Source organism: Apteryx mantelli, chromosome 12 (assembly GCF_036417845.1).
Source record: "Apteryx mantelli isolate bAptMan1 chromosome 12, bAptMan1.hap1, whole genome shotgun sequence".
In the NCBI taxonomy this organism is placed as follows: domain Eukaryota; kingdom Metazoa; phylum Chordata; class Aves; order Apterygiformes; family Apterygidae; genus Apteryx; species Apteryx mantelli.
In genome coordinates, this window is record NC_089989.1 from 10,819,820 (window position 1) to 10,833,599 (window position 13,780).

At 38.0% G+C, this 13,780-nt stretch overlaps 1 protein-coding gene across 2 annotated transcripts in view; it reads right to left on the minus strand.

Annotated features, from left to right (window-relative positions):
* Positions 1-13,780, minus strand: part of IPPK (inositol-pentakisphosphate 2-kinase) — a 39,934-nt gene that overhangs the window by 8,549 nt on the left and 17,605 nt on the right. For both annotated transcript variants that reach the window (XM_067303177.1, XM_067303178.1), the window contains 7 exons: positions 7,194-7,289; positions 6,369-6,435; positions 3,770-3,891; positions 3,261-3,350; positions 2,541-2,599; positions 2,059-2,131; positions 774-1,053 (listed from right to left, as the gene is read on the minus strand). In XM_067303177.1, the coding sequence (XP_067159278.1) occupies positions 774-1,053; positions 2,059-2,131; positions 2,541-2,599; positions 3,261-3,350; positions 3,770-3,891; positions 6,369-6,435; positions 7,194-7,289 (787 nt within the window). The remainder of the gene's footprint in view (positions 1-773; positions 1,054-2,058; positions 2,132-2,540; positions 2,600-3,260; positions 3,351-3,769; positions 3,892-6,368; positions 6,436-7,193; positions 7,290-13,780) is intronic.

Below are 13,780 nucleotides of genomic sequence, written 5' to 3' on the forward strand. Positions count from 1 at the left end.
AGTCTAAAACCACCACAAATTAAGTTTCACAGTATGAACTGCTGACAAAACTAATTTAGCATTTCAGATATTGGGTCTTTTTTAATATAGTATATAGCAAATACAAAACCAGATTTGTTTCTTCTTTAAAAGACAGCTCTGAGTTTTGCTGTATTATGTGGAGAAAAACAGCAATGAAAAAGATTCTCCTCAAAAGCATATTTAAGAAACATGCAGTTTGTATAAATAGAGTAACAAGCAGCATCTTGAACAACTCAAGCTTTACAAAACTTAAGCACTGAGGAATTAACATGATCTTCAGTTTTCCAGTCCTCATTTTCCATTTCTTTTCTGTTCCATACTTGCACCTTCGCTTTACCAGAAGTGGAGTAGGAAAAGAACAGAAAGAAGACTATACCCTAGTTGGGGAGCAGGGGAAGGCAAGAAACAGGTGTCAGGTAACCAATGAAAACAGCTAAACTTCATCACGTACAAAATAAAAATCACCCAGTCCTTTAAAATACAAATCATGGTTATCAGCTCGAACAGGTATTTTCTTTAATTCTTACCCTACTGCCTTCTGAACTGACTTTTATCCCCGTCCTGAGATGCAGTGCTAAAAGTGTTCATTACGAGGTCACATTAAAAACAGTTATCTAGCAGCTGTGCCACTCATAATTCATTTTCTCATAATTCAGTTCTCACATCAGTATTAAATAGCAAACAAGGCAAAAATATGCATCATTATGTGATAACAGTTAATTACTGTCAGTGCTCAAGAAATTAGTTCTTACCATTTCTTACTAGCTCCTTATTAAAAGCACTTGCTTCACAGTAGCTTCTTCCTTGGGAAATGGGAACCGTCCTCATATCACCTGCCCTGCAGGCATCAGTACTACTTAGTAGCGCCATAGTTATAACATGGATTAGTTCTTTAACAATTGTCCTTGTACAGTGTGGTCCATTGACCAACCCATTTGAGGGGAAAAAGAAAGGTTTTAAGTGACGAGCAAGCTCGTTCCAGTCAGAGACGGAGTCCTGATCATCTTTACAGCCATAAATTAGTTCACCATTCTGTAAATGGAAAAGAAAGATTTAAACACTCCATCAAACCCAGTTATTCATACTTAGCAACCAAAGTACCAGAGTTAATATTTTAAGACACAAGGTGCAGAAGAGTGTGACTTGGTATAAAAGTCTACACACAAATGCATGCACAATCTCTTACGAAGTTGTCATCCTAAACTTCATGAGATACCACAGGTAAAAACTTTTGGATTGGGACCAAAAAGCCCATTTAAGTCAAAAGATACTTTCCCAACTTAATCAACTTTAAATAATCAGAACAACAAAAGTGAACTGATACTCAGCATGGTTTCCTATCGCTTCTGTCTAAATAAGGTCAATAGTGAAAAAGCATGTCATGCAAAACTATCCCTTTTAAAAGCCAAGTTGTAAAATGGAAGGTGAAAAAAAGGGACAGAAAAGGTATGACAATTATCTGCACTCTAATAGAAAAAACAGAACAGTTCATACAAGTGTAACTCACTCCAGTAGTTGCTTTAATACTGGAAATAAATTCAAAAGAGTTATTTTCTAGAACTAATCTGGCAAATCTGCATAATCCATCAGTTACTGCTTTATTTTTTACTACATTACTTCTATACAAAAAAGGCAGCCCTTTTACTTCGTCAATGAAGCACGCTGTGCATTTGACTTGTACGAATGCTGTAACAGTAATTTCTAACAATATTTGCAGCAACACACAAAGTTCTCATCTTCTTCCCCTGAATGAGCGCTTAAAAAGTTTCAAAGCTTCGGTCATCTTTAAAAGTCTTTTTCTCTTGGCTGTTCCAACTATTCATTCATTAGTTCTGGGAGAGATTTCTAGGGATAGCTACAGAGAGTATTATTTACCTATCGTAACTTGAAATCTAAGAATTTTCCTGTTTTCTTCTACTTAATGGTGAAGCCCAATAGTGAAGGTGCTGATTATGTAGATTTGAAGTAGAATCTTGACTCTTCAGACATTAAAGTCAAATCGTTTACAAGCCAATACAAAAAAGCAAGCATGTTTACCTTAAATATTTTCAAGTTGTTCTGTGCCTCCTGTAATAAGCTCTTCAAAGCAAAGTGCATTCTCTGTTTATTTCTAGAAAAAAAATACGAATGTATTATCACAGCCTTTAGATGTTTACAGCTAAGCCTGCAGGACTCTATGGAATCAGAACAGGGCACCTGAAGTGAACACATCCCTTAAGCGTGTTACTCATGCTGAAGCCACTGCAAAGACAAAATGACTACTGCAAATTCAAATCTGAGTAGTAAATAAACACTTCCTACATTTCATGTTAAGTAGCACAAGGCACTGTAGCCATAATAGGCAACTGATTCCTGAAATAGATGTAAATAAGTATATAGCACCAGAAATATTTGCTGTAAAAGTCAGACATGCAGACGTTGCTCCTTAATCCTACAGTTAAAGTCTAAATAATCTGAGAACTAAAACACAGTTGTTGTTTTTTTTTGGCAACACAGAATCAAGTCACACATTTTCTTACCCTGAGAAGAGATCTAATGGACAATATTTACTTGGTCGCTTCCATTTTCCATTTGCTACCTGTTGAAAACCAACACCACCATTAATCACTTTCTGGAATAACTGCTCTCAATTATTTTAATAGTCAGGTGCTGACACTAACATTTTTCTTCAGGAGGCCCATAACATTTAAAACTCTTTGAACTTACTGTTCATGACTACTAGGGGTCTTTCTATTCATATTTAAATTCAGATCACTCAAACTGCATAAAATTCATGAATGGAAAGTATGGAGAAAGGTCACATTAAGTTACAACAGGTACAGTTAGCTTCTACTTCTAGACCCATTATGATTTCAGGAACATAATCAACATTATCAGTATATATCAAAAAAAACAAATGAAGTCCATGGGTGATACATGCTCTGCTAAGTTGTGCAATGCCACCGTGCGTTTGGTGAGCTGTACTTAAAAGGAAATATGGCATAGACGTTTACCCAACCAACAGACTAGTTTACCCAACTCAAAGACTAATATTGCATTTGTTTGCTTCCAACTTCCCACAGAACTTCTTCCGTTTCTCACTACACACCCAGCGACTCAGGTGTGTAACCACTCACTCTCTTTAGTCATAACAGAGATTTAAGCAACAATATGCAAGTTTCAACAGGAAAGCAAGACTAATAACAAATGAAACACAACACAGTCAAAGGAAAGCAGGCTGACTACAAAAAAATAGTTACCTTTAAATGCTGATGCATACAATAACGACACACCTTGTGCTTTATCTCCTGTGAAACATGGCTGGAAAAAGGAATGAAGCCACACTTCGGCTACAAAAAATAAAGTTGTAAATATAAATGTATTTCTTTATATGTAAGGGCACACAATATGCAAATCTTTCCAGTTTCCAGTTAAACTGAAGAAAGATTATCAGTAAACATCCAATACTCAAACAGCTTCATATTATCTCACTGTATATTGTTCCCAGTTATGTTAGAGTCCTCATTTAAAAAAATAAGGATACACAGCACTGCTGTGGCCTGCAAGAAAGCCTATGAATACTTGGGAATTTCCCAAACTTGTAAAGGTTAGGAATGGGGGGGAGAGGGGGGGGATTTAATCCTACAGGTAACAGTGAAAGTGGTGAGCTCTGCTTTATCCCAATGCTGCATTTATTTGAAACTGCTTTTGTCAGTCCATACTTAAAAATTTCTACACAAAATAAACAGAAGGATCTTCTATTTGATACCTTAATCTCTATGCAGAGGATTGGCCGATGTTCCACAAAACGATAGGTCTGCAGCCTGGTAAGGTTAGGAAGGCACATTGCATAACCACTAAGAGTGTCCATGTCTTTATCACAGCGAGACTCTGGAGGGAGAGAAAACAAAAAAAGGGGGGGGGGGGGCATGTCCATGTTTATTTTACTCTGTAGTTATCTTGTTCTCTACCTGGAAAAAAAGTCCTAAGAAAGGCAGGACATAGTTTAGGAAGCTTTATCCAATTGATTTCCCCCCATTAGCAACACTGGTTTTCAGTTTTCCTCACAGCTCTCTCAAGCATAGAGAGTGCTTCAAGAGCTGCTTTAATGGCCACAATTTCCAGCTCATCCTAACAAAGATATCAGTGAGAGGTCTGAAAAAGCAAAGGAACATATTTAATTAGTCAAGAATAGGTAAAGAGATATATTACCATATGCAGAGAAGTCATCTCATGTTTGCTTACTAAAATTGCATGTAGTGACTATGATCCATCAGCCTAGTCACCAGAAGTCTGTGAAAATGCGCCAGAATATCATAAATTGGTCTCACAATATTGAGATCTAGAAGTTTAGAAGGAACTGTAGAACTAAGCAGAATCTGCAAGTGGCTTAGCTCTGCTCCTTAGTCTGTTTACAGCGCTTCTTCAGGGTTTAAAATGTTTGCCAAAGGTCCGCGACCAAGATGAACTGCACTAAGAACACTGATAAGAAACAATCGCTGCGTAACCACCTCTCAACAAGAACTAGACTCTTCACAGCCATTCCAGTGCTTACATCAAAATACTAAACAGCTGAAAAGGGACAGAAAGGGAAGAGATGTTCACTTACCCCCCACTCACAAGTACACAACTTGGAATAACAACAACAACAAAAAACCACTAGGGTTTTTTGTTTTTTTTACACTTAATCAAAAGTGCATCCATCAGTGGAAAGCCACATATGCCGAATAAGATGGAGCCATAAATCTGAATTATTGTAAGCTCCTTCTTAACTTAGACAGGCTTTGTGAAAGGTTACTATATTAAAATCTCAAGGAAAGAATTTCCTTAAAAAGATTCCCATTAAAAATGAACATGGAGATTTGCTGTTGTAAAGCAAGAAATGCCACTCAGACAGCTCCTCACAATGTCATTTCTTCCTCGAAAGAAATGCCCAGGAGATGGAGAGACATAAAATTCAACTTTAAGAAACTAAATTCTGTCATTCACTTTTACCAGTTTATCATTCTTTTTGTAATTCTTACTGGACACGATTTACTTTCCTTGCCAGTTTCTGGCACTGTGAAACTGTTTCTCGAAGATGTGTGGACAAGAAAGCAACAGAGTAGAGAGTCTACTGCCCTTACCGTATGTAAGTTAATCCTGATTTTTCCTGGATCAAAGGCATAAATGTACTGGCTGCACTTAACCAAAGAATTTAATACCACCTTTCTTCTCCAAGGAACTCTGCTAAAGCAAAAGCTACAGCAAAAGTTTCTGAATCTTCTCAAGAACATTTAACAACATAAGAAGAACGCATGAGAGGGACATCTTTTGTTTTCCCATTTTAAAGCTTACACCTCGATGTACTTTTAGCCATATACGAAGAATGATGTACTCAAGTGTTGCCTACTTTTTCCATTTTGGAAACAAAACCGCTGAGCAAGTACATGACTCCCATAGACTTTTAAAGGGAACATACTTGAGACTAAAACCTGAGTTTCTGAAAGAGTTGACTGACTACACCAATTTCTATACTGCTTTATTTTACACTGAATGTGTCAGAGGTTTCCAAACTACTGAGTCTGGGCAGCATGTTCCCAAAGACTTAACAAGCCAACACAACCATACCTCTTTTACCCTCATCCCTTTCAATCCCCCACCCTGTCCGAGGGGACCGGGAAGGAGCACTCGCATGTTACTGCTGGTTAGGGACCCCAGAGCACCATGTAACAGTCCGGAGAAATCGAGCAGAGCCCCACGCCCCAAAGATGCCCATCAAGCTATAAAGGCCGCACCCCAGAGCCTGTAACACCGCAACCCCTTGCAACAAGATACACCAGGCATCAGGAAGAGACATGAAAAGCTGGAATGTACATTGCACGCACCTAAGTGCAGTGACTAATATTGCCACTCATCAGACAAGAAATGCTTAGCCCCAAGTGAAAGACTAACAACGAAAACACGACTTCGAATTTAGTTTGGAGTTTCTGAAGCTATCTTCCTTCCAAAGTGCTACTAATTTGTCCAGGACAAATTCTGATGGAATCAAAACAAAGTATTTTAAGACACATCTTCCACTTCCCTCAGCGATGTTTGTAAAGGACTTTACAGCAAGGTAAAAAAAGCCCGATAAAGAATTAACAAATGAAGGCTTAGAGAGGTTCCCTTTTCCCAGTTTGATGAAATTAATGCTGGATACAACTTAATTCTATAACACACCCATTTTTCTACAACAAAGCCATTTTCAAGTTATTATTGGCTTCATATTGAAAGAAGTTTCCTCAGATTTTGAGGTATGATTTTTTTTTTTTTTTTACTCTATAATTTAGCAGAATGTTTTACAGCTTGAGGAAGGCCACCTGTTTAATGCTATCACTGGAACTTACCTGGCCTCTCCGGCTGAATCTTTAAACACAGCTGTCTTATGAAGTCTAAAGGCAGTTGAACAATTTCCTTAAAACAAAAAAAAAAAAAATTTTTTTTCAACAAAAAGCTGAATATCCAGTTTGGTGGTCTTAAAATGGAATACCACAATTCAGCAGATATTAACAACAGCATACCAAGTTACATGCTCAGCAGCTTCTCTCTGATTAACCATTAGATTTAAAACATTTAAATTAAATAAAAGCAAAAAAAAAAAAAAAAAAGCATTTTCAGTATGAGTTTAATGTGCATAAAAAAACTTGCATCATTTTGTCTTTTTCAAAAATGAGAATAGTTTTCCCCCACCGCCCCAAGGTAGAATTTTATGACTCAAGTTCCAAAAGAAGTTGTCACTTTTCCACTCAAGCATCTGATGTTCAATTAACTAGATGCAGCCCTCCCGAAGAACAGAGCAAGTGGCAAGGAAAGAGTTATCCTCCAACTGCACAGAAACGTGGACAATTCAGTGGAACCAGGCTTCTCCCCTTGTTTTGCAAAATCAGTCTCAAAACATCTCTCTCTTCCACCTCTCACTTTGTACCGAGAAAAGAAATTGCCACTTTTTTTCATCAGTAGCTTGAAATAGCTCAAACCACAGAGCACGATCCGATCACCTCGCCAGCACGGAGCAGGACCCTTGTTCTGACCTGAATGCTTCTCATCTGCGTAGCTTGCTTAGGAAGATCTGCAAACCCTACTAATTGCTTTTGCCTGGCATCCAGTGCTCCTCAAAACACAATGTTTACAATGTTTAAGAGTGCCATTTATTTTAAGGATAAAACATTTACCCCATGATGAACATAATTCTCCCCAAAGAACTGCTTCATGACATGTTTTCCAAAATCTACGATGTTTTGCAGATGGTGCAGTATTTCTTCTGATGTCTGAAAGAAAAAAACAACATGGTAATTGAAAAGCTATGACATAATGATACACAACACTTGGGAATACATACACATCCTTATCAATGATTTGGCAAAGTACCCTAATTGCTATACAGAGTTTAGTAAGTAAGTACATGTTGAAATTAAAAGGACACACTTAAACTTGTGGGATATATGCTTCCCTACAGCTGCGGGAGAGGTTGAGATGACCAGGAAAGCAGTCAGAGAGATTATTTTTATTCTTAATTTGGTGGGGGGGGGGGGGGAGGAGAAAAAGGCAAAAAAGGCAAGAACAGAGATAGCAAAAAAAGTGGAAGTGGGTGAAATTAGTCAAGATCTATTCTGTCTCTGACCATTATTCTTAAAACAGGTAAGAGACCTATAACGATCAAAATAGATACACATCACAGACGTCTGCATGAACAGGTACAGAATTTGCCATCTGTCCTGGATGTTGCTCCAGATGATGAAAACCTTTATTATGATGTGGTCTTCTGTCAGCGTTTTGTGCGTTACGTGCATATAAAGAAACACCAAAGTTCTTCTACATGAAAAAAATGCCAAGCTAGACAGATAAGAAGCTAAATGAGCACTAGAGGCAGGAGAGCCACAGCAGTGCAGTGTCACTCTGACAGACTGATGCTTATTAAAGAGATAGTGAGGAATGCCTGTAACACCGCAACCCCTTGCAACAAGATACACCAGGCATCAGGAAGAGACATGAAAAGCTGGAATGTACATTGCACGCACCCACGGAGGAAAAGCTTTACAATAATATTGTTCTATTCCCAGTACGCCAGCATACTCTGGGTCTCTGCACCGAGTTTTATTGTTACTACAGTCAATCTCCAAGTTCCCTTCCTGTGTCCTATTGTAACACAAAGCTTTTCCAGAAAAACACTATTTTGCATACCACTGTACAATACAGCACCAAACCAAGCGAGGTTTACTCTTGGGATTACGTAACAGCGGAGGAAGAGAAAGCGTAACACTGATGTCCAAGGTAGAAAATTAGAGAGGAAAAAGCACGAGCAGGAGAGAAAATAAGAAAATAAACAACACTGCAGAACAGAGTGAGAGAAAATAAAATGCCAGGAGGAAAACACTCAGATAATGACTAAGAGTGGAAGCAGAAGAAAAGACCACATCCAAAAAATTAAATGTGTTAAGAGGTAAAAGGAGATTGTCACTAACTAGGCAATTTTAGTGACAACATGTTTTGTTTTGTTTTTTATAATAGGTAGGTATTTCTCACCTAGAAGGGTTACCTATCAGACTTACACAAGTTGTGTAGGACTGCAAACAGAGTATTTGGTTACTGTAAGGCAGGTCTTCCGAGGCTACATGCTACATTTAATATCCTTCATCTACTTAGATTCATTTTCCAGACTGAAACAGCAAAATGCAATAATGCTTTACAAAAAAAGAAGTTATTACTCTATCGGTTCAGTATGCAGTGCACTAACCAAGACACCCAAACCTTTGCACCTAGTAGGAAAAGGACAAATTTTCCGAAGCACTTACACAGCACTTCTATCATTCTATAAAGGCCGGAAGAGCACTTATTCTTTAAAATATTTGGCATATTGTAGGTGGGGTTGTTTTTCAGAATAGCTCTCCCTGCATCTTTTTGAGAGTGCCAAAATCAGTTTGGAATCTCTTCAGAAAAGCAATTTTCCTTTGCTTGAGTTTTAAAAGATAATACAAACTATTATCCCGGAATAACTTTAGACCAAATGACTGCAATTAAGAAAGAGGGTATTTAATAGGCCATTCTGTAATTCTATAATTGCCTATAGAATTAATAGGCAACAAGGTCACCCAAACGGGCACGAAACAGGCTATTTTAAAGCAGTGTTGTTCAATTTGTTCAGTCTGTGCTTCGCAGGAAGGCCACTGCTCGCATCAGTAGTGCTGAACACACCTCTATCCATCACAGAGGCCGGCTGCTAAGCCCGGGCTCCTTTACTCCCCCCCACCAAAAGGCAGAGACCACCACCACCAGGGAAACCACCTGGTCCTGTCCCCTCTGCTCACCCTGAGCAGACTGCAAACACACTATAGCAACCCTCCCTTGCATTTAATTTATCCCAGTCTGGGGAACAAGCAGTTCCTTTGCAGAGGGGGGAAAAAAAAAAAGGCAGCAATTTAAAATGTCTATAGTTATCATAAATATCTTCCTCACCTTATGAAGTGAGGAACTATTAGTCTGAGTAAATATTACAGCAAAAACTTCATCAGTTTACATACAGATTTCCTCCTTTTTTATGGCAACACAACCCTTTCGTTAGTGTATACAAATTCCAAACAGTGAGTAGGAATTTACTTCATCTTGTATAGTAACAACATTCTCAGCTGCTTCCCACCTACAGACTACTCTGACCTCATTTGCTGATGCACACAGTACTTACAGGCTTTTCCTCCCCCCCCCCCCCCCCCCCCATACTGGGAATTAAATAAGCATCTCTGGAAACTAGGGCACTCACTGCTACAAGGAAAGACTCACCAATTAAAAAGACCAGCACCACTTTCAGGTTGCAGATCAAGCTTATGACACTTGCTGACCTCCTTTTAAGAGCAAGTACATTCAATACTCTGAACAATAAATATTAACAGACTATTGGAACATCACCTTTTAACATTAAAAACATAACGATAAAAAGCTTTTGAAGGACCCATCCCTACTGCCAGCTCATTTAGTAAAACACCGAACACATCAAATAGGTTCTAGTCAATGAAAAAGGCAAAGAACTCGTTCATGCAGAAGACTCATACGCACCCAAATGAGCGACAGACAATCATTCCACAAGTCCTGACACTGGTATTCACTCAAGAAATGCAAGTCCCAGAGCTACATTCATTTTATTACCAGTAATTTTTTATTACAAGTACTTCATTGTAAGAATAGAATAAGAGTTTGTGAGACACTGCCATGTTTATTCTACTAGAATATCTAGTCCCAAATTCATAACCGATCAGTATATATTAATATTACTAGAAATCAATGCAAGGCCACGTCTGGACTTTCTTCCCATTTCCAAAAGAGTTAAGCGGAAGCGATTTTGAAAGACTGAGACACTCCTGTCCACACAGGAATTTTAGTATGCCCCTCGTTAGAAAGTATTTTCCTTGAACTGCTTCTTTCAGTCACTAACATTGGATGAAGCTACAATTTTGTGCCTAGAAATACGACACTTCATACCCTAACTCATCTTGCACTACTTAGGAATACAGATTATACCTAAAAAGCATTGTTTCTATAGCTGTCTAATTGCTATATCCAAGTTTGGTCAAAACTCTGATTCTCCAGGAGTTGTTTAAGGATCTAAAGATAAATTATTTGGTCTTCAGTTCTGCACAAAGAAAAACTGATCTTCTAAAATAAACAAATAAATATGAATAAAAATAATACAACCAGCAGAGTATTTAAATCATATAACCTCCTATTTAAAAAGCAAAACCACAAAGTCCGGATAATCACAGTACTAGGCAAATAGAGTTATGAAGCCAGCTGCAAGTCAGTCCTTTTCCAAATGTGACACTTGCATGCAACAGCAGGGTTTCCTGCGGTAGTGCACACTTATCAATCCAGCTTTAGTAGCATGAACATACAGTCACAATTTCAACACTTTGAGCTACATTACATAATTGTGTACATCCAGAAATTACCATTTTGTGGTTACAGTGGTAAGAAGCAAAGCACGTCTGCCTGGGGCAAGTCTGAATGGGAGGGTTGCTACCATCTTCTAAAAACCAAACTTTTGACGTTTAATCAGATACGGCCTATGGGAATGTCTACCATGAGGTATTGCTGCATTTGCTGGGATTCTGAGGGATTTTACTCATCTGATTACGCAGGTGGAAAAAAAAAACATTCAAGAATCTGAGCAATGTTCATATAGTACCAGATCACCATGCCCAGGACATTTCTCTTGTGTTTCACTATCCCAATCCAAAAAAATTATATGCATAAAGAAGTTTACTGAAGTATTATCAACTTGAACTCTGTATTATAGCTAATAGTGAAAAATTACTTCCTGTCCTCCTTTGCGACTTCTTCACATTATGCCATTTTGTATAAGATTATGCAACACGATTTCAGAGAGAAAAAAAAAGGGCTAGTACTCAGTGTTTTGTTTTTTAAAGAAAGAGCTATAGATTGATTTTTATTTAAACTTGAAAATGACCAGTAGCGCTTAACTGGAAATTAAATTTTTAAGTACACTAAGACATGAGATGTTGAATTTCATTCTATGCAAAAACTAAAATGGAAAAAACAAGTAAGTGTTTGCTGTCTTGACAAAAATCTTTCAGACGTTCCACTGTCTGGTCATTTCAAGAGCTCCTTGACAACTAAATCTGAATTCCCTACCCTGATACTCTCCGAGTTCATTTTATCGCAGTACTAAGATGATGAAAACACACTTTCTCTTACACCACTGATAAAACAATTCAGCATAAGCAACAATCTCTGTTACAGATAAAGAGTGGAACAAGACAATCCCTAGGTCCGTTTCCAGAACAAACAATGAAGGTGTAAGATCATCATATTTTAAGGTCTGCCATGAAGCTGTAACGCTGCAGTCTTCCTGTCAGGACTGGATTTTTTTAGTAATTGTTTTCAATAAACATTAAGTCACTGCCTAAGCACGGCACGCTCATCAACATTCATTCACTGGACTGTTACTAGTCTGTTCACTACTGGTACCACGGAGGGGAGGAATTTAAGCCTTTTGAATTAATTTCCAGAAAACAACCCAACTAGTGCAGAACAATACTGTAACACGCAGGAAGCGTGACGATGCTTCTCTCCACCCTCCACCAGGGCTCTGCATCGGGGGGAAAAGGGCCAGTGCGCAGAGCAGAGATGGAAGCTCTGGAACCTGCCAGCGAGACGCAGAAATGAGAGTGTCAGTGGCTGCCTGGAAAAGACTTAGGCATGCAAATAAACTAGGTGTATACGGAGGAGTATAATAACAGGAAATAAAATGAAACAGCTATTCAAACCTGCAACATGCTTGCCAAAGTCAAAATACTTAAGACTTACGCATTCAGAAATGTTTTAAAAGGTTCAGTGACTAGGAGGCTTTGCTGCAGGAATGGGAGAAAGCAAGAAAAGCTGTTTAAAGAAATTCATGCTTTTAGCATCTTTTAGAACAATGACACCTCACATCCTGGGAGGCTGCAAACAGACCCTGAATACACTGGAAGTACTAATACCCACTATTTTCCTTTATCAAAGAAATTTTAGAGATTTGTGCATCTCCTCAGCTTTGCACCAGTAAAGGCAGGAATAATACTAGCAATACTTCACATACACAACAATCAAATTACTCCCCTCCGCTTGGAAAAAAAAAAAAATCAAAACCAAATTAAATTCTTATTACCACTAGCCTTTCCTACTAATGTAAGGAGATTAAACTCTTATTTTCAAAATCAAAATGCTGGTCAAAAGATGTTTTATTGTTACAAAATTCTGAGGACAACCCCAAAAAGCTGCAAAGATCACTTTGGAAAAATGACATTATAGCAACCAACATCCTCTAACACAATTAGAAGCTAGACTATGTCAAAGACATTATATACTTCATCTGAACTGACAAGTTAATTTAAACTAGGGCATCTTGCCTATGCCTTCTGATAGTTTTGAAAAAATAAAACTTCTAGGCAAGAATTCTATGCCAGCACCACCAGTTAAGCAGCTTCAAATATTATTCTAGAGAAGCCACATATTTCCCAATACGTTCTGCCAGCAACCTAAGGTTGCCTTCACGTACTCCGAACATATGCGTGTGGCTGACAAAGATACCATCCCACTCCTCAGCTAATCAGCATAATAATAGCATTTAAGTACTTCCATACCACAGCAGAATTATTTGGTATTGATGGAGACCAAAATATTAGAGAAAAGCCTCATGTAACAATATAAAAATAGTGGTGGTGGGTGAGGGGAATCAAAATACAGGATTACCCTTCTTTATTTAGAAAGGCAGGGAAAAATAGCAGCTATTTAGAACAAGGACTAAGCTTTACCTGCTCAATAATTATTCAACTAGAATAAAGTTGAATTTAAAAGTATCTTTATGAAGCAGAACAAGAAAAACAATTTAGCTATGAAACATCAATATCTTACATCTAGAAGAGTCCTTTTTAAGTCCAATGAAGACAAATACTGTGTTGTACTAATTAGGCAGAGTAAATTTATTCAGAAGGCACAAAAATAGCTAAGTGCATTACTTTCCATCACAAAATCCTGACAGCAGATTGTCTTCCACATTTCAAAGATGCCAGAATTTCTGGATTCAAAAAGTAGGAAATGTAAGTCACAACGACTGCAGCCATTATTGCTTTCATCTTTATTTAAATGTTAAATGGATACTCACCAGGAAACACTTATCAGGAAAGAGAAAAGTGATCATGCATTATTAGACACTTATGTCAGAAACATGTCTCAGCATCAGTTACTGCCTGCTGTTACAATAAGCCCTACC